General features: G+C 41.7%; 1 protein-coding gene across 19 annotated transcripts in view; it reads left to right on the top strand.

Annotated features, from left to right (window-relative positions):
* KDM6A (lysine demethylase 6A) overlaps nt 1-4,859 on the top strand; it is a 159,549-nt gene extending 154,690 nt beyond the window's left edge. For 7 of the 19 annotated variants that reach the window (XM_071751555.1, XM_071751592.1, XM_071751583.1 and 4 more), the window contains 2 exons: nt 138-308; nt 2,611-4,859. In XM_071751555.1, the coding sequence (XP_071607656.1) occupies nt 138-308; nt 2,611-2,640 (201 nt within the window). In that variant the 3' untranslated portion in view covers nt 2,641-4,859. The other 12 variants (XM_071751540.1, XM_071751573.1, XM_071751564.1 and 9 more) reach the window with 4 other exon arrangements.
* The last annotated feature ends 7,350 nt before the right edge of the window (nt 4,860-12,209 follow it).

Genomic DNA, 12,209 nt, shown 5'->3' on the forward strand with positions numbered 1-12,209 from the left:
TTTTCCCAGAGCAAATGTAATTTTTGTCATTGCATGCACAGGGTAAGCGTGTAAATCTTACAGAAAATACAGGTTTTATGGTTTAACTTGGAAAAAACAAAATTGTAACAGTTAACCTTTTGTTTCCTATCTAATAGGTGGAAGTCTTTGATCTGCTTTTTGTCACTAGTGAGAGCAATTCTCGAAAGACCTATGTTGTACATTGCCAAGACTGTGCACGAAAAATAAGCACGAACCTGGAAAATTTTGTGGTGCTAGAACAGTACAAAATGGAGGACTTGATGCAAGTCTATGATCAATTTACATTAGTAAGTCAAATTAATAAGTGGGTGCATAAATACATTATTTGTAAAGCAGTTGTAGACTGTCTTGGTACTCCATTGTGTGAGTTCCATGGACTTTCTGATTCAAATGGAGGTATGGGTTGTGTGTGATATTTACAGAACAAAACACTGAAGAGTCAGAATTATGTGAAATAGTTCGGTAACTTACTACAGAACATAACCACTGAGTTTTCAGGAAAAGTATAATGTTACAATTCATAAAGTTGTGGCTTTAAAAATCCAATAGAGATCACCTGAAGACCATAACTGGATCAGATGGAGATGGGAAGAATCAGGACAGTGAAGCTTGGAGAAACTAGCACCAGGTTCAAGAGCATCTCTAATACATTGGTTGTGGTATGAAGTCAGTATAGCAGCAGAGCATCCTATGCACTCAGACCCCTTCCTTCCCCTCCCCCTCCCATTCCCTCCCAAATCAGCACTGTCCTTCTGCTTAGCAAGTGGATGCTCTCAAACAATTCTGTCCTTTGGCTTGGGGCCTCCTTTGCATTTCAATTTAAAGCAAAAGCCTCTTTGCCATTATAGCTTTGTGCTATATATGGCAGCCTCCTGCTTTGAACTGTGTCAGCACAACTGTCCTAACATTTCACCCAGGTTTCATTGTTTCAGGCAAAGATGTCTTGTTTATAATCACAATGAAAGTGATGCTGGGTTTTTTTTTATAAGCCTTGTCTTTCTGTCAAAGGAGACAAACATTGGACAAAGCTTTATGAGAATTTCATGTTGGATGAAATGCAACAGCCCAGAAATGGCTGAACCTTTTGATTCATTTCCAGGTGCTGCAGAAAGTGTGTGTTCTGACAATTATTTTACCTAATGCTAGCATGACAAGTGTGACCTTTTGAGCTAAGGCCTCAATGTTCAGCAGTAGAGGCTCTCGAAATTGCAGGACCACATCCTCTGAATTTAATTCTCTTCATTGGTCCTACAGAGCCTGAGGTGGTTGAACTTCAATTCATACTTCTAAGGGCCCATTGGCATTATAGTTTGTGAATTACTTCCATTTCAAAGTGATAATCTGTTAGAGCAAAGGATGTGAATATCTACTTGTTCTCAGATACATCATCCAGTTGAGTGGAAATGGGCAAGAAAGTTTCTGTATAGAAAAGAGTGGGGAGGGAGGAATATTTTGTTGTTTGTGTTTATAGTATTACATGATACTGTTGCTAGAACAGGGGTTCTCAACCTGTGAGTAGCTCCCTTCCCCATGAAATCTTGTACCTGCAGCCCTAAAGGGCATCTCCTGTGAAATTGGTGTGCACATTCACTTTTTTTTAGAGGCTACGATGGAATATTGGTTGAGATGAGTCATAGCCTAAAAGTGACACCTGTCAGATCTAGGAGAAGAGCTGAGGTTTGTTACAAAGTCACAGGACCAAGGTATTCTTAGATGGCAAAGGTGCAACAGAGGCCTAACAGAGACTCTGTGTTTGGAGTAGAGTAATGGGAGCAAACATGGGGATTAGGTAGTGTTGGTGTTCATAGGTAGGTAGTGTGGTATGACCTGAAGTGTCTTTAAAGACAGAGCTGCTTCTTGAAGGGATTGATGAGAGGAAATGCCATCAAAGATTCAGTGTTTTAATGGTAATGCCATGAAATACTGGGAAGTAATTAGGTATCTTCTAGGTCTTCTCAAAGCAGGCAGGGAAAAGACACCCGTATTATTTCACCCTTGAGGCAGTCCAGTGTTGCTTACAGGATTAAAAACAACAAAACAAACAACAACAACAAAACTACACCAAAAAAACCCAACTTTCTCCCCACGTCAGAGAATCGGAGAACCTTACCACAGGTATCCTAAATTTAGGGTCGTATGTTACTGTTTAGGTAAAGGGAAAAAAAAAATGCAAGCCCACAGGGTATTTGGAGAGCCACAAACGGACAGTCACCCCCACTGATAAACAGGTTGAGAATCACTGTTTTAGAGCATATAAAGATTTATCTATACTGAGCCCACATGGCACTCTTTAGTGCCACAATAGGACTTTATATTGGCAGCTTACGTCATATTAACTCAGGCACCACCACAACATACTGCAGTCTGCAGTATATGCAAATTCTTAATGCAGAGTAGTTGTAAACTGTGTGTTGTATTGGAGTAAGATGAAAAAAAAAAACAAACCTCTTACCCTCTGTAAAGAGTCCTGAAGTGTACAAACAGTGTGTGTGAGTTTAAACTCTCATAGTTGCAATTTGTGCAGGTCTTGGTTAAACGGTTGAGTTTTACACCCTTGTAGAAAAGGTAATTGAATGTTTTCTTTTTCAGGCTCCTCCATTGCCATCCTCCTCATCTTGACATTTTTTCATGGACATTAAATGAAAACTTTTCTGATATTCAGGAAGTGACCCAGTTCTGCACCACTGATTTTTGTAGCTATCCCGTAAGGCTGCTGGCTGAAAGCTGTGTCTATGCAACCTTCCAAGTGCGGAGTGTCAACCAACTGGACAGGAGAGAGCACTGCCTCCTACTCCAGAACTCAAAACAAATAAAGCTCATCCAGCTGTACTTCAAAAAAATAATTCCATGTTTTGTATATATCTGACAAAACTGGCAACATTATACAGACTACTGACTTGAAGACCACCTCTTTTGTATTTCTCTGTTTCTGGGCTGATGAGTTGGTTTCATCCATTTTTCCCCTTCAGAATTTCCCTTGGAAAAAGTACTAGCTTAGCTGGTCATTTCTTTGTAAGGTAGTTAGAAATTTTAAGTCTTTCTTTGGGCAACTTTCTTTTTTTCTTTTTTTCTTTTTTTTTTTTTTTTTTTAATGTGAAGAGTTAGGTGATATAAATTTTTTACTGCTTTTATGTTTTTCTGTCTTGTTTTGAAACCATGACGGTTACACTTTTGGTTCCTAAATAAAATTTAAAACAATTAACAGCCAAGTCACAAAGATAAATGGGTTGCACATAGACTAAGGAATAAACTTCAGATTTGTGATTTTTGTTTCTAATCTTGATGTAAATTTACACTATTTATAAATACATATTTATTGCTTGAAAATATTTGTGAATGGAATGCTGTTATTTTTTCCAGATTACCTGCCATTGAAATTTTAAGGAGTTCTGTAATTTCAAACACTACTCCTATTACATTTTCTATATGTAAATAAAACTGCTTAGCATTGTACAGAAACTTTTATTAAAATTGTTTAATGTTTAAAGTTTTTCTATTGTTTGAGTTTTAAAAAGATTTTATGTACAGTGCCCAGTTTTTGTTCCTTTTTGAATCTGATTATATATATTTTATATATACTCTTGTGCTTGTGTATATATATAATATATATAGAAACTCGAATATAAATATGTGTATAAAGATTTAGAGACTAAATTTTTCTCGTTTTAAGTTTTACATCTATGGTAGATTTGAGGTGTCTACTGTAAAGTATTGCTTACAAAAGTATGATTATTTTTAAAGAAATATATGGTATGTATCCTCAAGACATAAAATGACCTTCAGACTGGTTTATTGTTAAATTGCACTTTTTGCAATAACAGACCAATAAATAGTTGCTGCCAAAATGTAGTAGTAGAAAATAAGTAATGGCTAAACTCTAAAGCTCTTCAAGACGTTACCATCTTAGACAGGAAGTTTGGCACTAGTTTTAGAGGGGAAATGAAAAAGGTGAATTTAAGTGGGGATGTTCTCTAGAATTCAACCAAATTGCAACTTACATATTACAGTATGTTCTATCAACAGTTGAAAAAGTTAAGACTGAATCATCTTGGCGTCACTGTTGACCCCCAAAAAGGGCGTTGTTTTGTGGTATTCTATTGTATTTTCACATATTTTGTAATACAAATTCACTGGTAAATTTTTGAAGCACTAGGTTTATTTAGGACAAGTTTATAATATATCATTGTAACAGTTTGCAGTTTTAATGATGGTATTTATTTTAAGTTGCTCCTTTCTCATTAGCTTCTTGAAAATGCATTAAATCTAAATTTAAAAATTGATAGCTTTCGTATCGATCAGACTTGACTGATGCAGAAGGTTCTGCATCGCACAATTTCTCATAATTTCTCATTAGTGGGGTATGTTAGTGATTGCATTGTTAAATTTTCTGTAATCAATGTGAAGTGTTAAAGGCACAGAGCATGCTGATAGTTTCTTTTGAACAAAAAGAGTCGCCTCTTACATTGTAGCTTCGAATGAAGGGTGTTCTAATGAAGAATAAGTACAGCTCGTCTAATGCTGTTACAACAGTTTAACCATAGTTCTAAGTGACTTTCTTGCTAGTTCTTACACCAGTTGGACAAAAGGGTATAAGGAAAAGTATAACAAATGCTCTTGCCAGCAAAACTGTCAGCTAGCAGTTAGGAAGCCAGTATTTGCAGTTCTGTAAAGATGTAAGTCTCAGCTCTTGATAACAAACTCTACAAATCATAATTTTTTTTACTTATGTATTTTATGCAGTCATAAATATTGTAATCTTGACAAACCATGCTGCAACTGAAAAGCTACTCCTTTACAGTAGTCTTAAACCCAAATAAAAGCAAGATAACTTACCTCAACTAATGGTAAACAAAAAGTCCTCGTTTCTCAGTGCTGTAAAAGAACATTGCTAGCTAGGAAAGAGCTGCTGTGTGCTAATCAAAAGGGCATTGTGCCTTTCCTCCCCTTTGGAAAAGAGGATATCCATTACCAAGGAAAGAAATTCATATTTCACCAATGAACAGGTAGACCAAATCAGTGGAGCATCAGGCAGGATTGCTCACTCTGCTTGAAGGTTTTGTCATGAGTTTGAATTGCTGCAGGGCTTTAATGTTTTGCAGTTTTCATACTTAATTACACTGTGCTCCTCACCAATGGACAGCTTTGATCTCTAAGCTGCTATGATTAAGCTTTTGATTCATGTCATTAAAAAAGCACAAGTTAATATTTTTCAATTGTAGTTATTATGAAGCACTTCTGCTTCTTAAATTACGAAGTGCATCATGCAGGTGAAACATTTGTAATGTTGGGTTATTTCCATGCAATAGCAGTTGGACAGGGTGGGGATGGGGGCAGAAGTCCTAATTTGAATGGAGGGGACTGAGGTGCTTTCCAGAGAACCTCAACAGTCTTGGGGCTGTTGAGCTCCACATCTGAGCCATACTGGAGGTGGTTCTGATTTCTTCCTGGCTACAAATTACAGTAGCAGGCAAATTAAAGTTTAAAAGGATGAAAATGGCCAGAGATGTGGCATTCATAGCAAGAATTTTTGAAAGGTACAGGCTAATAGAAAAAAGGCATTAGTAGGGGATAAAACCAGAGATACAAATGAGTGTTAAGAAAAATATGAAAAAGTTGAATTAAAGAGGCAGTTAGAAATAAATAGCACCATTTGCTACTGAACTGTGGATGTGAGAGCTGTCCTGGAGGAGCTTGACAACAAAGGGATCCCATAAAGGGGAAGAAGGAATAGTAGCATGTTTCCAAGCTTAATTTAAGTTCCTCTGTAAATATATCCAATAGAACATTTAATTTTTAAGGTTTCCTTTAGGTTCATAACTTGGGAGCAGTATCTCTTTGGGTTTTTTGGAGAAGCAAAGTCATAACAGAGTTTACTTTTTAGAAGTAGTGATGTTGATAGCTATATTAATAAGAAGTATTCAGAGAAAGTGCCCTAGAAAGTGAGGACTGTCTAGGGACACAAAAATTCCCAAAACTTCCTGAATTTATACGGCAGATTACTTGTTGATCCTAAAGACAAAGTGTCCCGAGTCTCACACCTTTCTTTCAAAGTCATGTTAAAATGGTGTTGATTTGTTTGAATGAGGACAGCTTGGCTCAGTTCCACATAGTAGAACAATTCTTGGAAAGAACGTGGGCAAGAACTGGGGACTCCACAGCTGGTGATAATTCTGAACATAAATAAATCTATTGATCAAGAGATGGAAAATGAAAGAGATGATGGGGAAGAGGGTGCTCTCTGTTGGTTGCTTCCCTGGAAAGGGGCAGGAAAAGTTTCACTTGTGTAGAGAGCTAAGAAGAGGGCTTTGAAGCACGAGTTCTAAATCCACAGCTGAGTCGAGGCTCAGCTATTCAGTAGCCAAGCTTGGGCCACCAGATAAGGGTGATGGGGAAGCTTTATCTGCCATGGCTCCTGTAACCAGGGTGGGAACCAGGCAAGGGAAACACGCTGGGCAGGAGATGTGTGATGGATGCAGCACGGGGAAAAGGCTGAGGTGGGGGCAATTCTGGGGCAGGGCAAAGCCAACCACTGCTGAGTGCTTCTTTCCTTTGGGATGGTGCTGACAGCAGAGGAAGGAGGGGGGTACAGGTGATCCCCAGAGAAGTTCAAACTGAGGCTCCATTTCAAACAAGCTCAGTGCAGGGCTGCTGCCCACACGGACTGTGGAGGAAGGCACAGGGTGGCAGGGAGGAGGCTGCAAGGCAGCAATGGGGGCATGGGGCAGCTTCTTTCTGGGAAAATGATGTCATTCCTCCTAAGGGGGGTGGGAGCTGTGGGGAAGGGGGTGGGTAGGACATACTTGGTAATTGTGGGAAGGTAACTGTATCCTTAGTTACTGTGGGAAGTCATAAAAACATGCTGGAGGGATGGGAGAAGGGGACATGGTGACAAGAGCAAGGAGGGCTCAGCTTCCAGCTCCACTACTTGGGCAGCAGTGTCCATGTGCTGCAGGTCACTGCCAGCCCTCTGTTGCCATGGGCCTTGTTAAAAGCACTAAAGTACATCTGCTGATGAAGCTGGGGATGCACAGCAGTTGGGATGCACACGTGGGGTGGGGTGGGAATGGATTTATGGCTGGAGCTCACTGCCTCCCTCCTGCCCTGTCCCTGGGCTCCTAAAAGCTGATGGCACCTCTCTCTCAGAAGGCAGCATGGTCCCACTTTCTAACAGGATGGAACATCTCAAATGGCACATTCCACTGTTTTGTTCTGATAGGAGATATTTTCAAGCCTGGTTTAAACGTGCAGTTGCCCAGGATAGAGGGAGTGGCAAGTGGTTTGGGGCTGAAGCTGATGAAAAGGGAGACCAAGCTAGGACAGGCACAGGAGAGCCATTTAACAACAGCAAAGCCCAGGCAATGGTTAGTCAGTGGACTAATGGTTAGAGCATTAAGTCCTTTAATTCATGGAGGGAGGATATGCTTGAAAGAATCCCACCCAAAGCCAAGGCATTAATCAGCCATTGCCAGAGTCCATGGGGACATTGAAACATGGTACGAAAGTTGGCCATGGAGTACGTGCAAAACCTTAAAACCTTTAAAAGGGGCAGAAGGGGCACCACAAGAGAAGACTGAAAGAAGTAGTGTGAGATGTGTCCAGTGATGTGTCTGGGTCATTTATGTTAATCTGGACACAGAGAAAGATGAACATGAATAAAGAATATTGTCAGCCCTTTCCTTCTCTGCTTCTGAGAACCAAACCAGTGGGAAACTGAGCAATCTGTTACTCGTGGTAGTAGTTGGGCATCTTTAGCTTTCACTGCCATGTGCAAAGTGCAATATGCAGTTCAAGTCCTGGCTGCTGCTGCTGGAGCTTAAATCTGTTCAGCTTAAAAACCAGAAAGTTTAGCTTTTTTGGAGGTTTGGGGTTTGGTTTTTTTTTTTTTTTTCCAATACATCTTTGCCAGTGGGCTGTGCCAAAAGCTGGCTGACTTGCTCAGCAATAACTTGAAGGACTGTTCCAGAGCCTGGAGAAGGCTGAGGGGTGTTCAAGGGGTGGAAACAGGGTTTGGTCACCTCCTGTCTGCAGACAAGATTCAGGCAGGTGCAAAAATGTGAGATATTTAGGACCCAAATGGGACCTGATATAGGAGTGAATTTGGGCTACTGGAGGATAAATGAGCCACCAGCAACAGCTTTGCTTGAGCTGGGAAAAAAGCCAAGACAAATAACTAGCAACCAAAGTTGCCACAGGTTTGGGGTTTTTTTTACATGCAGGACCTCATCTTGCTCATGAGATGCCAGTGTTATCACTGCTGTCATTGATCATATGCAAATGATTTGGGGACATACTCATTATGAACAGGACATCCCTGCCAGCATCAGGAGCAAAGGGGAGCTGGCTCCACTGGACAGGAGAGAACAAATAACCCTGACCCTGCTTGTAACCCCCATAGTGTAAGAGCCTTTTAGTAGCACACCAGCAGTTTGCCCTAAGTCCTACTCACACAGGGCCAGGCCAGGTCCCATGTCCCATAAGGGCTACACCTGCCTGGGGAGGCCAATCAGCAGGAGCTGTATGTTGGAGAGGGTTTAGGTCAGTTGATCTTTAATACTTGGCCTGGCCTTTTATCTGGTTTTTGCTTCCGAGGCTGATGCAACCCTGAAAGTGTTGCAAGAGCATGTGGGAAAGGTCAGTTTTTAGGTGGCAAAGAGATCATGATTATGCTCAAGGATGCAGTGGTGCCTAAGCAGGTCAGCTTAGGGATGGTGATAGGCAGTCATCAGGTAAAGGTGCTGATACCTGGCCGGCAGGTTTGAAAATGGGAAAAAAATTATTTCAGTGACAGGCTGACTGAGTATAATGGCACTGAGAAATGTTGGTCTGGACTCAGCCCAGTGGTGTCCCATGGGGGTACCATCCCAAGCACTCATATGGCATGATGGCAATGTTTTGCAGCAAAATACTGCACTTTGGCTGAGAAACAGCTTAAAGCAGATCATGGGCTGGTGGACATCTTATTAAAAACCCAACCCAAACGTCTCTTCATGGAGTACGTTTCTTCATTATCCATCACAGCACTCAAATGCAACATGAGATTTTGGTAGTCTTAAACACATATGAAGGAAAACACTGTGGTTGTGTGCACTGAACTGTGTGGGTGTAAGTTTCAGCCTGACTTTAAACCATACTTCAGCAACTTTCAGCTTTTGCCTGTGTGCCCCAGTCAGGAGTGAGTTCTACAGGGTTATCTCTGAGATAGATACAGGAAAAAAAAAACATCACTGTTTCTATTATAAGTGTCTTAGAGGTGCAAGAATACAATTTGTTAAAGGTGAAAAACCAAGAAGAGTCCAGGCAAAAAAATAATTTGAAAGAGTGCTCGGTGACCCTCCCTCACTTCTGGTCAACAGAGAACCAATACCTGTTGGTAACTGATGATAGCTTTGAAAAGCTGCTTCCTCAGCTGTTACCAAGTACAAATCAAAGGTGGGATGAAGTTTCCAACACCAAACAAAGTAATAGTTGTCAATTATTGGAAGTGCAACTTTCAGTTCCTAATTTCCAAAATTGGTGCAAAATGCTGTTTACAGAGCTTGAGACTTTTTAATAATTATTGCTGTGCTATGAATACTGTGGACAACACTGTGGGTGTCTTATTTGCACAATTACAAGATGAGAGAGCATCAGATGGCAGAAGAATGAAGTGCTGCTGTGTTTCCATAGGTATTTGATTGCCCAGGGTGTGCCAGAAGCTGGGCTATTTCAGGGATATCTGATGTTTCCCCAGCCTGCCAGTCGCTCTGGCCCCTGATGGGGAAGAGGTCCTGGGCAGCCAGCACAACCTATGGAACCTATAGGCCCTATAGAGCCTATGGGGGCTCTGTTCCCCCTGGGCTATGCCCAGGAGATGTTTTAGGTGTGATGCTGGACAACACTAAGCTGTGCATTATTGTGGAGACTCCCAGAAAAAAAGCAAATTGGCCCTCAGTGAGGAAATATTCCCAGCTTTTGACCTCTAGCTAGAGCTGGTCCCCTTCCCACCACCCACTCCTCTTTCTCAGCAGATCACCCCGGGGGAGCAGACACCATGGAGGGTACTGGGACAGCTTTGGCCCCTTCTCCCTTCAGTGCTCACCACTGGTCAGATCAATGGGTGCTGCTGGGCAAACAGGGAAGATTGTGAGGGACACCACCGAGCTCTGCTGAGAAAGGGTCTTGAGAAGGGATTAGAAGGTTTGTGCTGGCAGATTTTGGCACCTGGAGGAAGGATAGAAGGGTGGAGCATCTTGCTTCACTGTTTCCTTTCCTCCCTGCCAGTGATTACCCACATTTAACTTTTCTGCCTTCAGAGCAAACCCCCAGGGAGATCACACACTGCAGGGGCTGTGGATACAGGCCAGTGGGGGATATACCAGTTAAGAAAGTGGGATTTTCTGTAGCTGGGGAGAAAGGAAGTACGTGTCTTCCCATTTTCCAGAAGCTGGGTGGTATGTTGGCTTTCAAAAACTTGAAAATACAGAAAAAAAAAGAAAAAAAGAAAAAAAAATCCTTACATAGAGAGGGAGAAGCTGCTAACTACTCTCTGCCTTTTTTTTCTTTCTTCCTTTTTTTTTTTTTTTTTTTTTTTTTTTTTCACCTCCTTCCTCCTCCAGTTTCTTTGGCAAGCTATTGAACTGCCATAGAAGAAACTCTGTATTCTGGCAAATCTCTTACCTTCTTGAATGTCTTGTAGGCTTTATGTGCTCATTTTAGTGCTTTTCAGTGGTTGTTGCTCATCTCTCCTTCTCAAAATACATGTCACTTTTTCTTGACATTTATCATCATGCTGTCACTGCCGAGCACCCTTAGCAGAGTCTTTCTGTGCATTGACCCACTCCTTGTATCTCAGCCATGCTCATCACCTTCTCTCAGTGTATTTATTGCTCAAAGGGGAGCAAATATTTGGGTTTGGGTAGGAGGCTGGCATTAGGAAAACTTCTCAGCCAGAGGATATGAGCAGTTAGCTCAGTACTGTTTGTAGTACAGTATCTGTGTGCTGTGACAATGGCAAATCCATCTGTATACAAGAAAACCAATATTTTTTTAAATAGGCATTTGTCAGTCTTGTTGCAAGGTGACTCACTTTCTTGAGTTGCCTGAGAAAGCATTAAGTGTCTTAAAGTTTTAAAAACTGTGAAGGCTTAATGTTCCTCCAACACTTCTCCACCTTCATCCTCATTACTGAAATGCTGTTTTAAATGTTGATTTAGCTTGAATTACTCTGTGACTTTTTATTTGCTTTTCTTCTCTCTGCCTTTTGCCAAGCAAAAATGCTTTGAGTGTAGTCATCACTTCCTGGCCACACAGGTCACATTTTTCCCCTCCCCTGCCTCCATTCTTTACCCACCAAGTGAGTGACCTGAAAATCTATATACTTCAGCCTCACTGTATGGTCTTTCCCCCACACATAGTCACAGCTGTGTTTCCCCCACCCCGTTGCTGCCCAGGATGTCCCCCCCACATCACTCTACCTGATCATCTCTGGGTGCTTCAGACCTCCATCCCTGTGTCTCTTGGTTTTAGGTAGCTTCACATGGAAGATCTTTGAATTTAATGATGTGCAGCTCACTTGGTGTGATGGACTGTGAGCTCAGGAGGCAGGAGATCTCCTATTTCCAGGGGGCTTGAGAAAGGGCTGTGGGACAGGGGCTTTGCTTGAGGGTAACTTCTTTAATTATGGTCTTTTCCTGTGAGGATAACCACCCCGCAGTGATTATCAGGTCAGCTGGGAAAGGGAATTGTCATCCAATTAATAGGAAATGGACTAGAAAGAGTTGCATTTACATTTTTGCAGTGAAACCTCCTTCACAGTTTCTGCCTCCTGTAATGTATTTGCTGTGTTTGGATAACAATTTGCTCCCAGCAGAGTTTCCCTCATCTGATGTGGGGTGGCACTGGCAGAAGCACAGCACCCCATGAGGTCCTCAGTCCCACCCTGCTCCCTTAATTTAGAATTGGAGGACACAGCAGTTTGGGTGATAACAACAACCTTTCCCTAATTCTCCTCTTTGTTATCTGCTTAGATCTTCTCTGGGGCATAGCCAGAGGAATTTTTACCCCTGTTGCCTCTCCAGCTGTGGCAACTTCTAGGAAATAGTTTCTCTTCCCTCTTCCAAGTTGCCAAAGAAACCCAGCTCCAGGTGATGCTCAGGGAGAGCAGCTCTGCAGCTGAGCTCCTGGGGTGAGCAGTGACCTGGCAGGTGGGG

This window comes from Heliangelus exortis, chromosome 1 (assembly GCF_036169615.1).
Source record: "Heliangelus exortis chromosome 1, bHelExo1.hap1, whole genome shotgun sequence".
NCBI classification, from domain to species: domain Eukaryota; kingdom Metazoa; phylum Chordata; class Aves; order Apodiformes; family Trochilidae; genus Heliangelus; species Heliangelus exortis.